Source organism: Eimeria mitis, genomic scaffold (genome assembly GCF_000499745.2).
Source record: "Eimeria mitis Houghton genomic scaffold, Emh_scaff1, whole genome shotgun sequence".
Taxonomy (NCBI): domain Eukaryota; phylum Apicomplexa; class Conoidasida; order Eucoccidiorida; family Eimeriidae; genus Eimeria; species Eimeria mitis.
In genome coordinates, this window is record NW_013566996.1 from 49034 (window position 1) to 71429 (window position 22396).

A 22396-nucleotide genomic window follows, 5' to 3' on the forward strand; every position below is an offset into this window, starting at 1 on the left:
GTGTTAACCTCATAGCCAGCCCCATTCCCAGTGAGGCTGTCGAGCACATTTAGCCCACAGGCCCTACTTCCAGCATAAATTAACTTAGTTTATTTCTGATGAGACTTTATTTACATTGTTTCTGCTGAGGAGACCTCTAGATGTCTCGATTGAGATATATTGTAGTGCTCGTGCACTACGCAGGGGGCCCCCCAGGGGCCCGTCTGCACTAGGAGTAGGGGTATTCGCCTTTGCTCCCCTACTGTTTTTGTCACCTCCCTTATCAGTTTAAAGTCACCTGAAGATTTTCGCTGACACGTATATCTCTTGTTTCCCTGCCCGGCCGTGTTCCCCCACAGCGGAAATCCCGCCACCCAAATTATAGTGCAGAATTCACAGCTTACAAATCACTCGGATAAACGGACTAGAAGATGTTCATTGCCAGAAATGCCACTGCTGTCTGCGGCGGCGTTCCTGGGTCTACGCGCACTCGGATTCCGTTTGCCGTAATTCCTCAACGATTGCAACAGCATACCCAACAGAAGCAGGAGCAACAGCAGCTCAAAACGAGGCACAGTTTTGCGCCGCCTGTGGGCTTCGCTAGTGGCGGGTGTTTGCAGCAGTTTCCGTTCGATTGTTTTCCTCTGCAGCTTCCTGGTCTGACTTCCCTATGTGGGTCTGTTCGCTGGTTGACATTCCACCCACAGAGAAGAGTTGTTGGACACCGCCTCGTAAGTTACGCTGCACTTCTAAACCCTCACGCGTGTTTCAGGTTTAATGGATGTTGAATTCCTGCTCAAGCTCCGAAAGGCTACCCAGGAATTGAGTGATATAGATTCTGTATACACAAATATATTTTTCGGTGTACACCGTGAAAACACTTAGCGGGCCCCAGTTGCCCACCCACGGCGTATGTTTGGAGCTTGTCTGTTGAAATGCGTCTCTTGTACGCCGCAGGAAATCATGGCGGGGAAGCACAGAAAGCGTCGCTTGGTCCCGCCCAAGGTTCCGCTCCACCCTTCTGCTGCAGCGGCGGCAGCAGCAGCAGAAAGGGCAGCCCCTGGGGTCACGACACCGGCTGCGCCCCAGCAAGACATGACTCTTTTCGAGACATATAGAGACTTACAGCTGCGGTGGAAGCGAACGACGCGGTAAACGCATATATACTAAGACCCTGATTCGTGAAGCCCTTAAACCTAATCCTTCTCCCCGCCTTTACCGGCCCCCCCTTTCCCCCCCCCTTCCCCCCGCCTCCCCCTGCTCTGTTACCTCCTAAACCCAAGCCCTCAGTCTGAACCTAAACCATACACGTTAGCCAAGTTTTAGGCGCAATATTTAGTTGTGGCCAGTACCCCTACTTGCCTCAGCCTAACGCCGTAGGCCCTAATAAGGCACTAGACCCTCAGTCGTAGCTGAACCTAGAAGTTTAGGGCATAGCTAACGTCGAGACTTTAAGTCTTAGCTAAGCCCAAACCGCGATGTCCTGTTTATGCTCGGGACCCTCGGCCTCATCTTTCTGGGGCAGCGATGGGTTTGGGGAAAGCTCTTGCGTTTTGTTGCTGCCTGTCGTTGTCTCATCTCAGGCAGTCGCGGAAGAAGTTTTGCATTGCGCGCAAATGGCGGCAGCATTTGGCGTGTCAGCCGCAGCCGGAGCCCTCGTGGCTCCTCTTTCTTCACCCACAGATGGGTCCACCTGCAGGGCGTGCGGAGGCCCATGGGGGGCCCCCAAAGCACCGTAGAATCGGTAGGCGCAGGTCCGCTGCGCCGGAGCTACACGCTTGCGATAGCAGCGCAAACGAGCTGCAGCAGCACGCGCAGCAGTCATCTGCCCCACACCGCCAAGAACGACCCACGCAAGAAGAGCAGCAGCAACACTTGCAGGCGAAAGAAGACCTAAACCAACAGCGCCACCCACAGCAAGAGCAGCAACAAGAGCAGCAAGTGCAGCAGCAGGCAGCAGCGGACTATGTGGGTGCATTCCAACGGATTCAAGGCACTCACGGAGAGAGACCTCCGTTCCGCCTTTCCTACGACCCGAAGGAAATTTTTTGTGTCTTCAAAAGCAGCGTCTCTGCGCAACACAAGGCAAGATAGCTTCAACAGCAGCAGCGCCAGCAGTAGTAGCAGCACAACCTGCCCTACGACATAAAGTACGCAAGAAAGCTGGCAAGCAGGAAAAGTTAAGCCTAGGAAAACTGTCGTGCCGGTCTGCAGGTGACAGTGGGGGACCTCGTCCAAACTGAGAAACTACACAGGAAGCAGGCGGGTGAGGGGCGTAAGAGCAGTCCAAAGATTATGCTGCAAAACACTAAGCTTGGATGGGTTTTGTGCATGTACTTTTGCATGTTTCAAGAGTACGAACAGGCTGAGACGCACATATCTCTACACGCGTCAATAATGCATCCCTACACGCGCAATTATGAGCACACGCATGCGTAAGAGCATGCCTACTTTACTAATTCCACACACCAGAAGGTGCATACATAAGATAATAGATACATACGCGTGCACGTACTACACAATGATGCATATACCCGCACACACGCGCACAGAGGCATATGTTTAGATATGCATGAAAGCCGAACTCCGGCTACCCGATGTGAGGCGCAGGCGATAAAGTTGTGTTTGGAACTGTCCTCCTGGCCGGTACTCGCGAGTGGACTCTACTTGGCAAGCCGACGTGCGCCCGGATGCTTCCATGCACCCATTTACGCAGCCCCAAAGCACCGCTAATGCTGAAGCAGGACGTAGTTCCTAGAGAAATTGCCTCAAGGAAGCATGAGCAGCTAAGGGTTTGCCTGGATTGAGGCGTCTAGTGGGGTATAGGGTTTGAGGGCTCTACGACTGGGGTGTTTGGAGCGCTTCAGGGTTCCGTTTGCCCGCGTGAAAGGCGTTATTGAACAGCAGGTCGGTCGCGGGCCGGAGAGCCGCTGAAATAGATGAGGGCGGGAGCATATCAACGGATAAGTGAAGCAGGGAATTGCCAGGTAGATATAATAGTATTGACTATTCTTAATGCCTGCATGACGCTAGGGTGAGGCTAAGCTGCTGCCGCGTGTGCCTTCTTCAGACTTTGGCTGGGGAGACGCTGAGCTTCCGCTACAGGAAGACGCGGCGCTCGTCTCGCTTTCTCAGGCAAGCAGAGGCCCTTGGGCATGCGAATGAAATAAAAATAAAACAGAATATAACAGGCGGTGTGACTGGAGGGCAAACAGCGCAGAGGGACTATTGACGGCATAAGATAGCGCAACCCATGATTGCAAGAACATAATTGACTGCGTTTATATGTTGTACTGTCGTTCGTGTGCAACTCCAAAGTCTTAGTATCGCAAGGAGCTATAGGATCCCCTGCCTTTGCTTGACATATCCGTGACATCTCCCGTGCGGCTAAGGCGCTGAACCTTATAGGGCTCACGGCGAAAATGAGTATAGAAATGACATAAGCAAAAGAGGAACGTGTAAATATAGGAAGCATATGAAGTATCAAAAGGTTTTTCGGTGGTTCTGCAGAATTCGCCACTGGGTAACATTGATCCGAATTGAGGAAATTGAAGTCGACGTTCAAATGAAGGTATTTCTGACATCACCCTTCTCCATCACCTCTCCTCCAGCCTTTTTGTATTGTCCATGCAGACATATATGCTTGCATTCGTGAAAACATGCCTGCATCCATGCGTGCCTGGTACATAAACCTGTGGGCGGTACTTCGCCCGACAGCCGTCAGGGAGCGATGGATCATCGTGTGAATTTGCTTCCTGTGCATGTGCGGGCTTCACGTATGGAACAGGACGACCCTCCACCCCAACCGCCACGGCGACTGTTGGACCTCTGGGCCAATCGCTGGCTATACCCTGAAGAACTGGAAGGTAAGAAGGATTCAACGTGGGCGCAAAACCCCTACCGCTGATGTAGGAGCAGTAAGAGTGGTAGCGACGCCCCACAGCGGCTGCTGCAACAGGAGCGGCAAGAAGCGCCCGGGCGACAACTTCTTTAGTTGGCTTGCGGCAAGACGTGCAGCAGCAAACATAACAAGGTGCAGCTTCCGCATGCCGCTGTCCAGCTTCTGTTTGCCGCTGCAGGTATAAGGACCGACGCTAGCGGAAGGCCTTTAGTAGAAGGTGAGCATTTTGCTAAGGTGGAGGAATTTTTTCGGGCAGAAGATAGGGCACTGAATGAAGCTGCGGCGGCAGAAGCTGCAGCAGCAGCCACACGTGGGGCCTTATTGGGGGATTCATGTGCACTGGCTTGAATTTGTTCAGCTATATACGATGGCGCTGAGCACCAACAAGGGACGTACCACCGAAGGGGCTTGACAGCGTGCTACAGGTTTGCCCCCTCCTGCTGCTGCTGTTGCTGCTGCTGCTGTTGCCGCAGCGATACTTATGAACATGTCTTTGGTCTACTTGTGCAATGTTTAACAGGTGGCAGCCGGATCCCAAGGCAACGCACTGGAGACGATGAGTCTCGCGCCATCGGGTTCTTTTAGGGATTTTTGGTGAATTGAATGTTGGCGTTTGTGTCGCAAAAGAGTAAGAGGAGGTAGTGGGGACAAGCCCTCAATTGTCAAGGCCAACGGATAGGAGGGCTGTTTGTTGACCACGAAGGGCAGTAGACCATTGTTGATCCACTGAACCGGCCAGCAAGCCGCGCACATCTGCAGCTGTCTTGCGCTATCTGCTGCTGCACGCTGTCGCTGCGCGTCTGTCAAATCAGATGTCGAATCCGATGAGTGGCTGGAGCATCTCCATGGCGGCTGCGAAGGCTCCAAAACCCAGACTACCCACAAACATTGCTCGAGGCCCTCCTGTAGGGACGCAGGTTGCAGCAACAGAGGGTAGTGACTTGTGAGCTTCGTCTCAGTGTGCATCAGGGCAACAGCAATAGCAAACTCCATAAGCAAACCCAACTTTCAGTTAGAGCGCCTAAGACCTTGAGACGGTTTTTTTGGGTCGGCAGTTGTAGGGTATTCAGGCCCCGAAGGGCATGCACAAGCTTTTAGGTTGAGGGTGCACTTTAGGCATTAAAGCTGAAGGTGGTCGGATGGAAAAAAATATTTACCTCTGATTGACAACATGGCTCCTGTCAAACAACCGCCATAAACGGCTCCACGCAGGTCGTGGGTTGCTCGTGCCTGAGTGAGACACGAAAGGCCACAATGTACAGACAGCCCCCTGCTGCGTTTTCACTGTAAGGCTATGCGGCAATGGCAAAGAAACCAAAGGTGAGAAGACGGAAGAATGGAATAGAGGAAGTCAAACACATAAGCCCGATAGTGCGATAGCTAAAGACTATCGGCCAGGGGGTGGGTTCGGGAAAGAGCTGCCTGGTCATGCAAATTTGCCGTGTCCGTACACTTCACCTTGTCAACTATGCACTCAGACAAGGAATAGAGGCCTCCGATTTTTGCAAAGTTTTTTGCTGTCGCGGCGACATCTGGCACGAAGGATTTGTATTGCTGCCTCAGCTGCGCCCGCAGGCCCAAAGAGCTATCAACGTCTACAGGCTTCATCGTGAAGAAGAAGGCGCCGAGAACAATCCCTGCCACACTCAACACAATATAAGACAATATAAAAAGATAGCACACATCAGTACAACACAGCACAACATAATTCAAAGCGGCACAAAGCAACACAATACAGCACGACAGAGCGCATAACACAATGCCTCTGCATAAGAACGCAACATATCAAAAACATGAGGCAGTACAACGCAACGCGGCACACCACAACAGCGTAAAAAGCAGCGCCGGGAGTCGCACTACAACGGAGCAGAAGACACAGCAGCAGAGGACGGCACTGCGCAGCTGAACATGCAGTAGCTTTCAGTGTAGTGACTGCATTGCTAGCAGCGGTAGTTCCTGCCCCGTGGAGCAGAACTGGGGGGCTGCATACAGAGCACAACTGCATAAAAAGAGAAACTCTCAACGCGCAACCGGCTGAGGTGTTGTCACTTGGGAGGCATATATTGTACACACTACACCAGAAACGGAGTGGAGGATCTTAACGCCGCGGAACCAGGCCTGAAGGGCTGCACGTCTTTGGAACTATGTACACATACTCCTGGGCGTCAAGTCTACCAGCCCACAAAAGCCTAACACCCAGGTCCTTGGTACACAAAGGCCTGGGCCGTTGAGGCTCCGAAGCAGTAAACGTCGGCGCAAGGAATCCCGGCACCCGGGGTCCACAATACGGTGATGCTTACCCAGTAGGCCGCCCCCAACGCTTGTGGTCGCTGCCCTGAGGATACAGCCATCATTTATAAACTTTTCTACTGCTCTTTGAGCCCTGAGTTGCTGGAGGGCCTCGGCTTGTCTCTGTGCGTCTTCTCCGGCCTGCGCTGCAAACAAGGTCAAGTTGCGGTACTGAGGGGTCAAGAACACAGACATGGGGTGGCTGCGCACCGTAGGTGGCAGCGGCTGCTGTGCGCCGCCTTCCTCTTGAAAGAGCGGTTCCCCAGGGGCCCCGTGCACGTGTGGGTCCCCCCCCGATGCTTCAGACATTGAACGGACAGTCCCTGCCACCTCTAAGATCCTGTATGTACTACAAACGCCTCCCCAGTTCCTGAATTCAACAGGCTGATGTTGGAAAGAAGGCAAGTCAGTCGTGATCGAAGTGCCGTAGTAAGGCTGCGGAGCTCCTCGAGCAAAGAATACCCCACAAAGCAGGTTAGGAAGCCGTTGTAGTGAAGCGGCTAAAGTGCCTCAAAGATAGACTACTAAAAGCAGTTTAACATCACCCGTCTTGGCAGCCCGATGCTGCTGTGACTCTCAAATTTAGAAAATTGAAAAACCCTTCGGGGGCCCCNTCGGGGGCCCCTGGACTGCATGCACACTCATTCTTCACACCTTCATCTGCCTTTTTTAGGTACTTTGTATACATTTGTATTTAAGCAGCGTTTGTTGCGGCAAAGGACCCATGTAGAACGTCGTCTCGCGCAGCTTCGTGCGTTGGAGCAGCAATAACTCGAATGGCCACGGCTGACGCAAGTTATGGATACCAGCATCTATGATTTGCGTCAGCCTTAAGAAAGGACATCTGGCGATGGGGACGTTGTAGGCTTTGCAGCAGGAGACTAAATGGGGCTCTCTCTGTTGGCTGAGGATGCATCAGCAGCATCATCATCAGCAGCAGCATCTCCTGCTGCTGATACTTATGCCAGTGAGGGCCCCTCTCTCAATTGGTGGCAACAACGGCAGCTGCCAGTCTTAGCATCTGCGGAGAACTCAGGGGTAGTTCTGCTGCTGGGGGGCGCGGAAGGCTCGGCAGCACTGCGTTGCTCCGTCCTTCTCCCACTGCTGCTGCTGCAGCACGGCTGGGCCCCCCAGCCTACTCACAATCCGTGGGAGCAGCAGCACATCCTAGTGGCTGTGGAGACGAGCTCCTCAGCAGACTCTGCTGCTGCTGCAGCGAAGGCTTGGGGAGGCGGCTGTTACGCTTCTTGGGTCGCCACACACAAAGGCATCCTCAGAAGCAGCAGGAGCGCCAGTAAGGACTCAATCTCCCCGCCTCGTTTAGTGTATCTTACGACCAGACAGCTTCTGCAGCGGCTTCTGCAGCAGCCGCTGCTACCTGGCTGCTGCGTCGCAGCAGTTGAGGTGTCGCTACAACACAGCTTTAGCACCGAACTGCTTCTCCCGCTCTTACAGAAAGTGCGCCAGAAAAGGCCTTCTCTGCGGCTGCTGTTATTGCTGCCTCCTGCATCAGTGCAACCTCATTGGGCCCTCCAACTGACGGAGTTTTTCGCGGGAGGTGAAGATCCAGAGGCGCCGGGGACTGGAGTGATGCCACAAGGCGCGCTGGATGTCCTTCGGGCTGCAGTGCAGCAGCAACAGGAGCTGCTGCTACGTTTCCTCACTCCCAAAGGAGGCCGGTGGGATGTAAAACATCAACAGCAGAAGCACAGTGCGCGGCAGCAAATAAAGGGGCAGCGCCCCTCTCCTGGCTCACATGTAAGGGCAACGGCAACAACAACAACGCCGCCGCCCCAGGCGGTAGAGAATGTGGAACTGTTAGAAATAAGCAGCAGAAGCAGCCGGAGGAGCAGCAGAAGCAGCAGCAACGTTTCGTGTATTGCCTCCGATGAAGTCATGGTTTTAGGTGTCACCACGGCTCAAGATCACGACACTCATGGGCGGTTTTCCAAGCGCAAAAAAACCAAAAGGAAAGACAAGAAGAAACTGCAGCAGCGCCTCAGGAAAGTACAACGGAAGCTTGAGAAATTCAGCAGCAACAGCGCAATCAACCGCAACTTGGTAGGAGGAGAAGCCGTCTGCATACAGACGGATACTTTGGACGCTTCGAGGCGGCCAGCCCAATTCGTTCATGAGGCGTCGCACGCAGTACATCCAGAGGGGAGCAGCGGCGAAGAGGCCTCTCCAGTGCGGCGGGATGATTCTTCACTGGATGTGGAAGCTAGAGGTGACGGAGCGGCGGAGGCGCCAAAGTGCACGCAGCCAAAATGCATTACGCCTGAGGCCTCTGCAACGTCCCTCAGGGGCCAACGGTGCCCAGGAGGGTCTTCTGCCTCCAAGACACGTCTATTGGCTGTGTCTGTACTCTCTCTCGCCCCGCCAACTCACCCTGTTGCCGTCCGCTACCTTAAAAAACCCACATCGAACTTCGTCCGCGCAGCCGCAGCAGTCGGTGGGTTCCATCTGCTACTCCTGTCTCCTACCGTTGGGGCTCCTGCTGGTTCTAGCTCTGTCTTTTGCTTTGCCCTGCTGCGAACCCTTGAGTGCTGTTGCTAACGTGGTTGGGCACCTGCTCGAGGTGCGCAATGCATGCAGCTGGCGCCGCTGCTATCGGCTCTGCTCCTGCTGCTGTCGTGCCTGCGTTGTGCTGCAGTGTCGCGGCTTGTTGCTTCTGCTACGGAGGACCCTGCCAGCTGTTCCTCTTTTGGGTCCATTTTTGTTTTTGTACCATCGCCCGAAGACGTCACGGCTCTAACAGAGTTGCTCCAGAAGCATCTGCAGCAGCTGTTGAAGCAGCAGCAACAGCAGCAGCAACCAGAGGAATGCCCGCAGCGCCCAGTGGAGATTGTGTGTCTCGCCCCAGGTACGGACGTGAGCTTCCTGAAGCGAAGTTCTCCTCCTGCTTCTGCCATCTGTCCACTTTGAACGTTCCGACAACTCCCTTTCTGTTTCCGCGCTTCTCCTCTGGTAGTCGGTTCCTGTCGAGGCATTTGCATGCTTCTCCCTCGGCAGTTAGCGCACACAGAAGTACGTACGATAGGTGAAAAGTAAATGTATGTCCACCCTGCAAACCGTGGCGTAGATCTGTGCTTCTGGTCGATACAGATTTGAGCCCGTCGCTGCCTCCCCCCTCTTCAGCGCTGCGCATTATCATATCTTCTGGTGTTTTCCCTCCGTGCGTTTCTCCTCATGCCCTGCCTGTGAAGTTTGTCGTGGACTGTGTATACACCAGAAAAACCGTATTTGACTCATATTTGCGGCTGAACCGGGTCTGCAATGTTCCCATTAGTGGGGCCATCGCGGATTTGCGGGCGTCTTTAGCGGGAAGGGCTACGGAGGGGGGATGCTGCTTCAGGCTATGTACAGCCGATGCCTTTGCTGCTGCGTGCTGCCGAGGGGCTGCTGCATTGGCTGCTGGTTCCGCCACTGCATATCGGACCGCCTATGAAGAGTTTCCTTCTTCGGCCCTGGATGACATTGCGCCGTTGCTGCTGCGGCTTAAGGTGTTGGGCATGCATTCCCTGCAGCGGCTGCCGTTGCTGCAGCCCCCACCTGCTGCTGCTGTTAGTGCAGCAGCTGAGCATCTACTGGAGCTGCAGGCAGTAGACGAGAGCGGGCACATAACCAGGCCCCTGGGGTGGATGATGGCTCAAGGGATACTTTCCCCGGAATTGACCCGCCTGCTTTTAATTGCCGCAGATAAGGTGGGGGAACGTCACATAGGGCTCTGCCGGAGTAACAGAAGCAGCACAAGCAGCAGAATCAACAAAAGCAGAAGCAGTAACAGCGAATGCGGCAGTAGCCCCTGACGTCCAGGGGCAGACTGTTAGATTGTCCCGAGGTTCTTCCCTTGGCAGTGTGGCGGCTTGTACTTGTTCCCCTGGAAAACAGTAAAAGTGGGCACCCAGCAACCGTTGCGTGTGCTGCCTTCGTGTTGCCAGGCGTTTGGCTGCTCGATCGAGGCTGCCGCTCTCTGCGCCCTCCTCAGCGGCCCCCCCGTGTGGCAACGGTCTGCGCTGGAGGCCTGCGGCTTCTCAGCCAAAGAGGCCGCGCGGGATGGAAGCTCTCACCGCGCCTCTGGAGCACGACAGCAGCTGACACTATCTCGGGCTGTATTGGGGGCCATTGAGGGGGACCCCCTGACGGCTTTGAACGTCTTTAACAGCTACATGGACGTGAAAAGAACAGAAGGGCCTGCAGCTGCCTCCAGGTGGGCCGAAAGACACCTCGTTGACGAGTACGCTATGTCCAGAGCCGCAAATATCCACAGAGCGGTTCTCCAATGGCTACAACTCTGCCAACTGCCCTGCGTAAGTTTTCCCCTGCACACCCGATGGGCATCTTTGTTCGCTCATTGATAGTTATAATCTGCTGGTATTTCGCGATCTGGGCACTAGATTGAGGGTCCACGTTGTAAAGGCTAGGTGGTGAACTCTGCTCTGGCGATTATAGATGCTCCAGCGTAAAGTAGACAGGCGAGTAAGGGGCCTCATAGTGTAGATTGGAGCGTCTAAATTTAATTCACTCTAGTTTACGTGGTAGGCGTGTTTTCGCTTGTGGATGCATTGTAGCTGAGCTGCGACGGGGACTGCAAACCTCTCCTCCGGGCGCTGGCGGCCGCCTTCTGCCTCAACGTGGCCCAAAGGACACACAGGCATACGTACCGGCTGTATCGACTGTGAGAGTGTAAACGCACTTCAAATCTGCTGCTTTCCCCCACGTCAACACATTTGTGCCCCTACCAAACCTAAAACACTTGCGCAACAGAGAGACTAGATAGGGATGGTACTGGCTAGTTCCCGTGTTTGCAGGTATTTTATGCTTGGGGGTATATATATACATATATATATATATATATATATATATATATATATATATATATATATATATATATATATATGTAGGTTTTTAGGTCGATGCTTCAGGGTTTTGGTGCACTATGATTTCAGGCCTGCGTCATCAACTTCTCCTCCTTTCATAATTCATCCATCTTCTGTCCTGGCAAACTGCAGGCCATCATTTGTGGTATATGGACAGGTATGTTGCGCTTTATACACAGGTCCGATCGAATTTCTTTAATGCAGAGCTCACTAAACCCGAATTCTTGAGGTCTACCCTGCAAACCTCTGTTACTAATGCGTTCCTCAGGCCTTCATGCGAGACGGCTGCGTCTACATGCAACAAGTGACGGCGATCGAGTCACAGTGCGCTACGCCGTGCCATATTCCCTCCATAAGCACTTTTAACACACATAACACGCACGTAAAACTGGTACTTTCAACAGCTGCAGGTGTGCATATCGCCGTAGGGCGTGCCGGTGCTCTACGGAAACCCCGTGAACGCTTCATGAGCTTACGCGCCGTCGAACCAAGCCATGTCTGGCGTTTGTTTCAGGTGGCTGCCAGAAGTTGCTGGTCATTTGTACGCAGTGAAGGCGTGAAGAGCATTTACGCGCCTTCTTCAGGCTACGTGCCTGCTTACAATGGTTGGGATTGCCGAGGACTCCGCGGGCGCTGAGCTGCGTGTGTGAATTTCCCTCAGTTTTTATGTCAGCTGTTCCTGCAGCGCTTCTACTTGTGCCTTTTCTGGAGCAGAGGCTCAACTCTGGTGAGTCCTTTTCGCCGCCACGTGTAGGTTTCTTACAAAATCCTGCCTACAGAGGTGCTGCGCAGCCGCGGCACATATGTAGGCAGGAGTTTGTAGGAACCCTTCACGCTTGTTCGAAACAGGCTTGTGTACCGTACTCAAACTAGACTATTTATAGTTTAGTGATTGCGGAGAGCCAATGGTACACACCCGATTGACATCGGGGAGTCAGGGGAGCAGAAGGTGTCTCTAGGCACACGCTGGCGGCGCTGGCTAGGCCTTGGAGATGGGAGTTTCCCCCTTTAATGTGCATCGAAACTTCGAATATAAGGCCTATCTCCAGATATTTGATTGTTTCTTGTGCTGTAAGCCAGTTACTATACGCAAACTCGCGCCAACTTCGTCGAAGCCTTTTACAGAGACACTATACCTGTCTCTCTGTGGAAAGGCTTCGACGAAGTTGGCACGAGTTTGCGCGAGGGAATTGTCCCCAGAAACTCAACCTGGAGAGACTTTAAATTTAATTCAATAGTTAATCGCTATATCATTGTGGAAGCGTGCGCCTTGGTTTAACGCGAACAAGCCAAAGTCACCGGCAGGCTCTCGCCTTCGCCCAAGCGCTAGCGACACCGCCGGCAACGGCGATTGGGCCTCACAACTTCTGTCCATCCTCTTCAGTGAACAATTTCTCTGAAAAACTCTATCGCTCTTTCTTCGATTTATTTAGTCATCGAAAATATCTTTCTTCGGTTACTAAAATTGCTCCAAACACCAGCAAGCAACTGCTGGCGAGACTTACTGCTCTGCGCAGGTGACCACCGGTGGCTTGGCATCACAGCTCGCGTGTTCGAGCCTTCCTGCTTGCCCTATACACCTCTAACCTTCTCAGACGTTCGTATTCCTTTGCCAAGATGGATTTTGTGGAGAAGAGGTTGCCAGCCTGGGAAGAATGCCCTGACAATGAGAATAGCCCTCAAAAGCCGGTTGAGTTCTTCAACCTTTCCTCTGGGCTAACAACAGGAATGAGGAGCTCCGAGCTGCCATCAAAGGTAGAGCTTCATGCCCTTGTGCCTGCAGAGGTTCGCCTGGGCACCACACAACTCATGATTGCTTTCTTGTTGGAAGAGAAGTATTCTACCTGGAGATGGCTATACAACCGTGCCTGTGAAAACATCGAGATCCGCAACAGAGAAATGCCTTTGTCCCTTGAAACGTGTTGTGAACCCACACCGGGATTGAATGTTTCTGTTCCCCAATACTCCGGAGGCATGGCAGCGTGTTGTGTCGAACATCATGCAAGACATGTCAGCTGGTCCCTCGAACTCACTCAAAACACGTGCGAGATTGAATTAGAGGCGTCTTACGCTTTTCGTGAGTGGTTAGTACAACAGGTGGGCACATCTCTCGTCCAACCAGACTGCCTAGTAAGGGAATGTAAGGTGGCGGACAGTTATACGCAAATGATAAAAGAGAGGCTCTCCAAGGTAACGAAGGTGCGTTCTGTGTACCGCGCGGCTCAGAGCGAATTCCCCAGTCTACATTTTGAAGGACTCTGGGAGGAAAGGGTAAAGCAGCAGGTTCAGAGAATGTTGCAAGATGTTGATGCAAAAGAGCTTCTAACGCCTTTCCCAGTGAAGCAGGAAATGACCCCTGAGGAAGCAGCATCCGAAGCCAGAAGGAAGAGTCTGCTTTCACGCAGCGACCTCGAATTAGAAAAGGTGCATCCCGAAAGAATAGATTTCTTGGGGTTTGTTTTCGAGTCCTACAGGTACGGAACTGAGCACCAGGCGCGCAAACTGGAGAAGGAATACTCAGATGCTCATCCGCCGACACAAGATGACGGGGACGCCCCGCAGGGGCAAAAATCAACAGGCCGCCGCCCTGAGGCTGAAAGTGAAAGATCAAACTACGACAAGGAAATATTGCTCAGTTTATGCGATTGCTTCTAACCGAAGTCTCCAAGCAGTGCAATCATTGCGGGAGACTGTCATCAGGCATAGAGGGAAGGAAAAGCGCAACCACTTTGCTTGGAGAAGATGGAAGATAAGCAAAAATCAAGGAATCCGGATCAATGAGCGGAGACCAAAAGGTAGAACCCACAAGTTTCCCTACACGCGTTGCACTAGATAATGGTGCGCATTTAACCCTCTGTGCGTGCTCCTGCACAAACAGAGGGCCTTCTCTGGCGGTTACCAACTACTTTAGTGGAGTCGTACTCCCTTAGCAACAACTCGTAAAACTTTAGCCGCTAAGCGCCTACACTTTTGTTTTAGCACTTTAGACGAGGCTTGTTCGGAGGACCAACCAAACTAAACTGCATTGGCTGCGAACAGCCTTGGCTGCTGCGCAGGCTTCTACCTGCCTCGAGATTTTATAAACACATCAAATTTTATTCGGGAACCTTACGCAAAAATGCTGCAACGTACATATTCAGCACAGTGGGCAGTCACAAAGTCACGATAAAAGCGTATCCTCGTATATGACCTGCATTTAGGTGATCTGTCATAGAAATGCGTAAAATCTACAATTTACAAATAGGCAGTTGACGCAAACTGTGGGCAGAGCTGCAAGAGCTCGCCTACTTCAATAATCACGAATAGGAAGGAGCCAATGACGGGCGCCGTATTGGAGGGGTAACAGTTTAGAGTTGCAAATGCATCAGAGGATGAAAACCTTCCCATGAAGGAAACGGATTGTCCCGGTTTTGAAACATAATTGTACGAGCGCAGACGTCGCGGTGGCATATGGTCGTTAGGCTTCCGGCTGGCGCATCCTTTCCATAACGGGCGAGTGCTGTTCTATACATATATATGCCACACGCGCAAATACACCTCCCTTCATATAACGTTCGCGTCTTCTCCGCAACTGTGTGCTGGGACTGCATCTGCCGATGCTTGCATTACTTCAATCTGCAACAGGGCCAAAACACACGCAGCGCACCCCGCATTTATTCACCTTGCGATTTTTCTGTTTATTGCCAAAATCTGCCGATGAAACTTGAGTACGGCACACTTCCGTTATGCATCTGGCTATAGCTGCTGTAAAAGTAAAACCACCATCCAATGATACTTCTTACCTTATAACGGACACGCCGAGAGGATATCAGGCCCCACGAGTTATCAAATGAGAGAATCAAAGTGCCCTCTTGTTCCGCGCTAACAACGCCGCTGACTCGCCTATGACGCAGCTACGCAATTCGAAAGTGGTGAAGATGGAAACGTTGCTTTTCGGCACAATGGTAAGTTGCATTTAAGGTTCGCACTTGACAGGTACTCCGTACGAAAATTCGACGCTGGTAGAGGGGGTGCAATGATGTCGAAGCCGATTAGAGGATCTCACTTGCGGGGAGGGTATTTGCGGTGCTCCTCAATAATGCTCTCATTTCCGGACTGCAGTTGCAGGAACGCCCAAAATGTAACAAACTTCTTAAATGTACATTAATGGTCAAATTAATGGTCACGAGATGGCCTGCCTCTACGAAGTCCGGCAAAGTCCGTATTGGTGGCTTTCCTAATAGCTTACCTGAGACCTCCAAATTGCGCTGAATCCCACGTCGAAGTCCTCCGCTACCCATGCCCACTGCACGACGGATTTTTGGGGGATCTGCACGCAATGACAGAAGCAGATACAGGGTATACATGAACTACGAACATTCACGCTGCGCTGTTGCTGCCGCAGCGCAATGCCCAATGGTCCGCTTGACCTTTTAGAAGGCATGAACTACACTTGCCGTACCGCCTGAGCTATTCCTACGGCAGCCAAGGGCTGCAACTGCTACTACATTTCGAGGGGAGTTGAGCTTACCAACTCGACCGCTTGGTTGCACCGCCTGGCTCCCACATTGAGAATCATGCTGCCCGGGCCTAAGTCTGTCTCCCTGCACCGGCAGTACAAACCAAGCCTCGAGGTTGGGTTTAATGCAGATTGACTCATTCATGAATGCGCATTGGGGACTAGCTTCGTGTGGAGTTCTGACGAAAAAGAAATCGTGACTCCAAGCGGTGGCGACACACAGGCATGAATTGCCCTACGCTGGCACTGATGCATGTATTACCGTACAATGGAGGAACGTCTGCCAGTGAAGAAGTGCAGATCCCCCCCAGAGACGGAGGCAAGGCGTAACCCCCAATGTTTTTCACTAAAACACTTTCCGCGTCGCTGCCTGCAGACATCCGACAGAAACTAAGGATGCATTCGGGTAGATGCAGCCCAGTAAGCGCCGATCACACTGCTAAGCCATGGATACACTTACTAACCTCCAATTTCAGCGGCATCCTGCAATATGGCGAAAGGTACGTTCTACACATCGAACAACTTACTCAAGAGCTTGATCTTATTGATGGTCCTCTCTCGCAGCCATCCACGGATGGCAGACCAAAGAGTTGAGAACGTGCGGGGAGTGTTGATGAAGTACATCGTGCCAATGGATTCCGGATAGTTTTCACTTGCCGAACTAATTGTCCTCCTCAGCAAACTGAACAGCATCGCAAGGAGAAGTGAGGCTATTTGATGTGAGCGGGCCCACATATTAAGAATACTTGAGGACGGTGCTTATATATATATATATATATATATATATATATATATATATATATATATATATATATATATATATATATATATGCGAACATCGCACAATAATTGCCATGGTGTAGCCTGGAAGTCATCTCCCCACTTGAGCGCTCGTCGGTTCAAAATCCGCGTGGAGAGGCCCTGCAAGTCGACAACTGCGGTTACACGAACCATTCTGTTGAACTTACGAGACAGCCTGCGGGCAGAACACAATTATGAAGGGGTCAAGCAGGAGATCCAACTTGCTCAATATGATTCGCCACTCCATGTTGGACCAGATAATTGCAGACGATTCACACCACACATGCTCATCCTGACGAGTTCGTCCCAAACCCACACGTCAAGGAGCATGCAGCGGAACTCCAAAATGTCGGAATGCCACCCCAAAAATTCTTCTTCTGAAACCGCCGAGAACAAACCGTTTACGTCAAGAAGTCCTGCATACACGCAATCCGTGCACTGAAACGCAGCTTTCCGCCTTCACGAAAGAGTTGCGCAACATCCGTCGGTCACCCCTTGTGCACGAACGCGGACTTCAACGCGCATTTCAATGAGAAATATAACTGGGAGACGTCACATACATGGACATCAAGCGTAGCCTCCCTCAATCCGTTCCCTTTACCCCCGTCCCCGCCCGAAAGCGGAGTCTCGGATAGACAACAGCAAATTTTGGTCCACATATGTAACCACTACCGCTACAAGTAAAACAGGAAAAGACGATTAACCTGGCCGTTCTATAGAAATTATGTTCCCTTGCTTATCCAAGATCACCGCATCTAACGCCTTGTCACTGAGGGCCTGCAACAGACTGTCCCCGCCTCCAGGCGCACTGGCTGCAGCTGCTGCTGCAGCACAAATGTCCAAGCTTGGGGCTCGTCCCCCGTCACGGCGCAGTACAGGATTTGTGGAAAAAAATCGAGTGACATCGGCGTGCTTGGGGGAGGCCTCAGGTCTCATAGGTAGCAGCATTGATTCCTACGGACGTAACCGCAGAGCAAGCAGCAAAGGCAGCTGAAGCAATAGGAGTACCCAGAACAACAAAAGAAAGTAGAGGAAGAGTAAATCTGCAAGACAATCCTCTGTCCAGATCTTAGGAGACATGTAGTGGACGACGCTACCGGACGTAGCCGTGTGCTTCTAAAGCGTGTACGTACCACAACTGTTCTCCTCTTGTTGGAATTAAGACTCATCTCTTCTCTCCACTTCATGTGGCGTCGATAGGCGTTGTTGGCGGCAGTGGCATCGTAGTCGAAACCTTGAAGGTACCGCAGCAGGCGAGTGCTTCCAGCTAACTCGGGCACCTCCGGATAAGCATCACCTGGTGCTGCTGCTGCAGCTTCGGCATCGGAAGATGGGCTAGCGCCTTCTGGATACTTGAGTTGCGCAGCCCCTGGCGTTTCAGATGCGGAATGCCCTTCCCTGCCGCTGCTAGGTCGGCTGAGCGTGCGACTGACGAAGGCGGACTTGCTACGAGTGTCTGCTGGGGAGTCCGCTTCTGCCTCTGTGCAGCTTCCGGAGGCCTTCATGCCCATTAAGAATTCATTTCTGGCCGCCCGAGCACTTTCGCTGAAGGCTCGGAAGGCCTCCAATTGCTTGGTCGAGGGATTTGCTGCCAGGAAGAAATCCGGCGGTTCCTCGACCAGCCGAAAATCACCTGCACAGGGCTCCCTGCAGCTGTGGTTCTCCGAGGCATCTAACTGTTCACCTGGGTGTCCATCTGTGGAGTGTCCATTCGGAGAATGAAGCACCTGACGCGCTGGAGAGTCAGCCGCAGCCGCCATGCGCTTCGTGCCGTCTTGATGCATCTCCCTAGCGCGTAGCCCGCACAGAGCGGATAATCCTTCAAAAGAGCTCCCAGTGCTATGCCCAGAACTCTGTCAACAAAAACAACTCCAGGAGAGGCCGCTCAATTGCCTAAACTGTTAAACGGATGCAGCTGCAGTGGTAGACAAAGTGGCTCACAAAGGAGCCTACGGCCGCCAGTCTGAGCCCCAGTTGCGGCAACCAAGATACACTGAGCCGAGGGATGATGTGTTCAGGATTCATGGTTCATCTATATACTGCCAAATGGATCGCGTTGCAACTGTGTCGTGGGCGGACGGCTATTGTCGGACTCGCGTTCCAGCCCTATTAAGAACTTAACCAGGTCATATGTACGCCTGGCAAACTGTAAAATCGGTGTTTCTATTTGGACAAAGAGCACAGAGGAGGCATTTTACCCCTACACTGCTTTATGCGGCCGGACACTCAAAAAGCTACATTTAACGGGGGCCCAGTGACCTTGCAGCGGCCGCTCTTATGTCCACCAGAGATACTAGCCTTAACAGAACGCATGCATTCTGTATACCGCTGAAAAAGAATATACAAGAGAAATATAAAAGTAGGGTTCTAGGAGGTGTGAGACCCTCAACCGCTGCGCTGCTCGGGCCGCAGCCCTACGCAACTCGTGGGGAATAAAATCTCGGGGCTTTACCCTGCAAAATCCCGTCCTACTTCTTGGCATCTATATGCTCTGTTCTATTTGTATGGTTAAACTTTATTTGGCTGTCTTCGTGCCTGGTAAACGCCGCCATGTTTACGTGAGTTACGTGCGTCAGACGGCTTGCATTGCTATCTCCCGTCGGGGTTGTTTTGTTGCGCGTCCTGCGGCGAACAGCATATAAGCAAGGCACATGCCGCAGCTGGCAGTTGTAAATAGTCCAAAGGTGTTTTTGCTTTAGTTGGCGAACTTCCTACCTAACTGAACTAGCAGAGGAAGCGGATAAACCGCAATCCGAAATATGTCCTGAGCCCGAAGCCCAGCTTCGTGCGTACAACTGTCGCAACTACAACAACTACTGCAATTAGTCACGGCTGAGTCACACGTTGGCATTTATATATCGAGACTATATATAGTTGCTGAAGCTAGTCTACTGTTGAACCATTGGAATTGGCGGAGAGGAGCGTATAGTACGCTTCACCCGCCATCCGCCTGACCATCCGACAATTGTCCATCTGTTTTCGACAGGGACGGGTTTTCTAGACCCTTTATACGTTATTGATTTGTTGCTTCCACTGGCATGCTGCATCATCGCTTGCCACTTGTTGTATTGGCCTTAAGGTCCTGGGTTTGCGCGCTACGCGCCCGTACTGGCTTTTCCATTGATGTGCAAGGCCCCTTAGAATTACCATTTCCAGCCTGACCGATCTAAAGAATAGGAGCAGCTAAGCTTGCTATATTCTGGCGGGTTCTAGCGGGAGCTGTGACTTGCTCCGAAGTTCGCACGGTTAGGTTGTCGCTTACGACCGGCCAACCCATCTCCAATTGCTATTCACATGGAACCCTTCTCCAGCGCCTTCGCATTCGCTGAGCTGATGTTAACCACGTCTGGCTTCCGTGTGTGCCTATGCTAGGGCCCTCGGGCACTTTCTAGTTGCCGATATGCCAACAAAAGCCTCTGTTCTCAGTCTCCAGAAACGCCTACCTCCCAAAGTTTGCATTCACATACTTCTAGCTGGTTGCATTGACTGTAAAGCTGAAAATTTTGCCCAGGGTTTGCAAACGCAAATGTGCTGCGGTCAACGGCGCCGTAGCATGGTCTGCTTACAGCTAGCACAGGAACCTTCACTTGGTCTTGCTAGGTTGCGTGTAAGCCAATGCAAACGCTCTAAAAATGTACTCAGAGGTAAAGCATGCAGCAAAAGAAGCTTCGCTGAAGCTTCCTTGTGTTCATGCGTGAGGCTGGCGTGCTTCAGCAGCCGCACCGGGGTGCGCTGCAACCCCGCTTCAGGCCACCTCCTCCCCGCAATACCCATTCCCTGATTTCAACCTCCAACAGGCCTGAGGACAGGGAAAGGAGGTCAGCTGATTTTGGCAGTCTTTGCCTGCATTGCAGCTCGGTTAAATCCAGAGAGCAAGCGTTATACGCGCCGTATAACTACTCATGGCGATGCACATAGGCACGGTCTGATTTTGCAGTTGCACGTAACTTTAATCCGTTGGTTCGTTCTGGTGACACTGGACAGCTTCCTTCAAACGGTTAGCCCTAAATTTTTCGATGGGACCGATATTGTATAAGAATGCTCCAACCTCCTTCTTGCTACGCACTTCGACAAAAGCACCTGGAGTGGAGGGCAGGAGCTGGTTCCCCCTCATATATATGAACATGTCCACATTGTTCAATTCTTTGCTAAGTTCCTCCTGCTCTTCGATCTTCTTTCGAATGACGACTCGGATCTCGTTTAGTCGGCTATCCATCTGTGCTGCCCCCCGCTCATCTAAGGGACGCGTGTGAGTCCCGGCAATGTTCAGTTCTTCAGCCAAGGCCTGGTACTGCTCATCTATTTTTCGATTTCGGGTTTCCGCCTCGACCAGCAGCTCCTGGAGGTAGTACATTCTGTTTTGTATTTCTCGTTGTCTTTCAGCTAATTTTAGAGGCTCAGGCATCGCATTGAGTGAGGCGGGATGCGGTGGGTGTTCTTCGTTTGGAATTAACCCCTGATAACGCCTGCCGCTGCGTCGTTTCTGTTGCGCGTGAGACCTTCTCACTGCAAGCATTTGCGTTCCTAAGTTCGATAACTCGGTGTGTATTGCGTTATTCAGGAGGGCAAAGCGGTCCTGATCCAGTGACTGCGCATATCGAAGGCGTTCCGCGATACTCCGAGAGATCAGCACCTGGTGAGGCGGGGGCCCAACCCAATAAATTGACTTATTCACCCACATGGATTCACGATTGTCCTGCATCATCTTGCCGTCTAAAAGAGTGTGCGCACCAACGACGCCACCTGAACCTGAGTACACAAGATCAGGAGACACGAACGACGATTTCGCAAAGGCCATTCAGAAGCGCTATACCGTCAATTAAATGCCTATGTTCCAGCATTTATTTAATGTACTCGTACACGGGGAAGTGACCAGGAGATGCACGCATGTTTCTCCGGAGCAGATGCCCCAAAAATCACAGAAATATTCGGAAGTTACAGAAATATTCTCTGTTAGGCAAAGAAAGGTCAACAGGAAGAGATTCCATGAAGGAAGAATACGTCGTCAACGGAACCCAACTTGTGTGCAAACATGCAACTCCGAGATTGACAAATTGTACAAAGATCTGAAGCAAGAAGATGGCAATTATGCTTATGGGGGTGTTCTATTGAATTGGAAATGCTGTAGAATCCCATCTACGGGAAGTAAGAGAGCAACTTCGAGGTCTGTCTACGCATTGCGTCGTCAGAGTGTGCCCGCGTTGATGCAGGCGTTTCCTCCTCGCTTCCGTCAACCTTTGCGGGACTGATGCTTGGAAAATTCACCTGTGTTGGGTATGTCGCGGAATCTTGGCTATATATGGGCTTGTTCAGAAGTGAATCAGGTTAAGTTCCTGTATCCGGATGCGACGTGCCAGAACGACCGTGATAACGTCAAGGGTGCTAGCTTTCCGGAGAGTTTGACAAAAAGTAAAGATGTTTATATTGGAAGGCCCGGCACGAACGTAAGCTGCTAAATCTTTGTTAGAACTGAGACTATCAGGGCGCGGGGAAAGGTCAGCAAGACAACGGAAGTGACCTCAGGCCGTTTTCGGCTTTCCTGCGGACAAAGATTCGTTCTGACTAGAAATGCCGCATTAAATATGTTTGAAAACAGTATTTTCAAACTGATTCAGGAGGCACATTGCAGTAATGTTGTGCTTAAGCCGCGACTGAACTGCTGCCTCGCTCGCCAGTGTGCAAGTGTCTAGGACCTGCCCGGCGGTTTCGGCCACGTCGATGGCTCAACAGCGCCGATGGCTGGCTAGCCAAGTCCAACCGCTGTCTCCCTTTTTACGGTTTAGACGTTTAACGGCTTTTTTAGTGTACAATTTTAATTTAAGCTTACGAGATTCCTTCATATGAATGCTTGCGCAGCCGCCCGGTATTCAAGTGCTGCCGCGCACGGCATCTTGAGCCGGGTAGGCCTCGTGAAGCGGGTGGGCAGTATACAGTTGAAGTGCCCTGGGATTCAGCAGGGCAGGCCAGGATACCCTGGAAATTCTGGCAACCAATAGCTCAATGAATGAGTATGAATGAAATAACTAATAGTTTCTTGGCTATACATAT

At 51.9% G+C, this 22396-nt stretch overlaps 6 protein-coding genes across 6 annotated transcripts; 3 read left to right on the top strand and 3 right to left on the bottom strand.

Annotated features, from left to right (window-relative positions):
• Nucleotides 1–410: 410 nt before the first annotated feature.
• On the top strand, nucleotides 411–2073 carry EMH_0067450 (uncharacterized protein; the record flags this gene model as incomplete). Its single annotated transcript, XM_013493970.1, has 3 exons — nucleotides 411–710; nucleotides 937–1130; nucleotides 1563–2073. The coding sequence occupies 3 exons, from the start codon at nucleotides 411–413 to the stop codon at nucleotides 2071–2073; spliced, it is 1005 nt and encodes a 334-aa protein (XP_013349424.1).
• Nucleotides 2074–4688: 2615 nt separating this feature from the next.
• On the bottom strand, nucleotides 4689–6478 carry EMH_0078560 (mitochondrial import inner membrane translocase subunit Tim17 domain-contraining protein, putative; the record flags this gene model as incomplete). The annotated part of the gene is made up of 4 exons (XM_013493971.1): nucleotides 4689–4783; nucleotides 5038–5110; nucleotides 5339–5517; nucleotides 6181–6478. The coding sequence occupies 4 exons, from the start codon at nucleotides 6476–6478 to the stop codon at nucleotides 4689–4691; spliced, it is 645 nt and encodes a 214-aa protein (XP_013349425.1).
• A 576-nt stretch (nucleotides 6479–7054) lies between these two features.
• On the top strand, nucleotides 7055–11609 carry EMH_0089670 (helicase associated domain-containing protein, putative; the record flags this gene model as incomplete). Its single annotated transcript, XM_013493972.1, has 8 exons — nucleotides 7055–8621; nucleotides 8823–9032; nucleotides 9275–9873; nucleotides 10111–10479; nucleotides 10741–10847; nucleotides 11095–11206; nucleotides 11318–11373; nucleotides 11564–11609. 8 exons carry the CDS (start codon nucleotides 7055–7057, stop codon nucleotides 11607–11609), a joined length of 3066 nt encoding a protein of 1021 aa, XP_013349426.1.
• A 1057-nt stretch (nucleotides 11610–12666) lies between these two features.
• Nucleotides 12667–13704, top strand: EMH_0000020 (uncharacterized protein; the record flags this gene model as incomplete). The annotated part of the gene is made up of 1 exon (XM_013493973.1): nucleotides 12667–13704. The coding sequence occupies one exon, from the start codon at nucleotides 12667–12669 to the stop codon at nucleotides 13702–13704; it is 1038 nt and encodes a 345-aa protein (XP_013349427.1).
• An 888-nt stretch (nucleotides 13705–14592) lies between these two features.
• Nucleotides 14593–18108, bottom strand: EMH_0001910 (At4g36490/C7A10_870, related; the record flags this gene model as incomplete). Its single annotated transcript, XM_013493974.1, has 11 exons — nucleotides 14593–14664; nucleotides 14832–14931; nucleotides 15095–15144; nucleotides 15278–15358; nucleotides 15560–15632; nucleotides 15815–15917; nucleotides 16075–16229; nucleotides 16431–16523; nucleotides 16632–16764; nucleotides 17053–17302; nucleotides 17482–18108. The coding sequence occupies 11 exons, from the start codon at nucleotides 18106–18108 to the stop codon at nucleotides 14593–14595; spliced, it is 1737 nt and encodes a 578-aa protein (XP_013349428.1).
• Nucleotides 18109–20297: 2189 nt separating this feature from the next.
• On the bottom strand, nucleotides 20298–21146 carry EMH_0003020 (uncharacterized protein; the record flags this gene model as incomplete). Its single annotated transcript, XM_013493975.1, has 1 exon — nucleotides 20298–21146. The coding sequence occupies one exon, from the start codon at nucleotides 21144–21146 to the stop codon at nucleotides 20298–20300; it is 849 nt and encodes a 282-aa protein (XP_013349429.1).
• Nucleotides 21147–22396: the final 1250 nt, after the last annotated feature.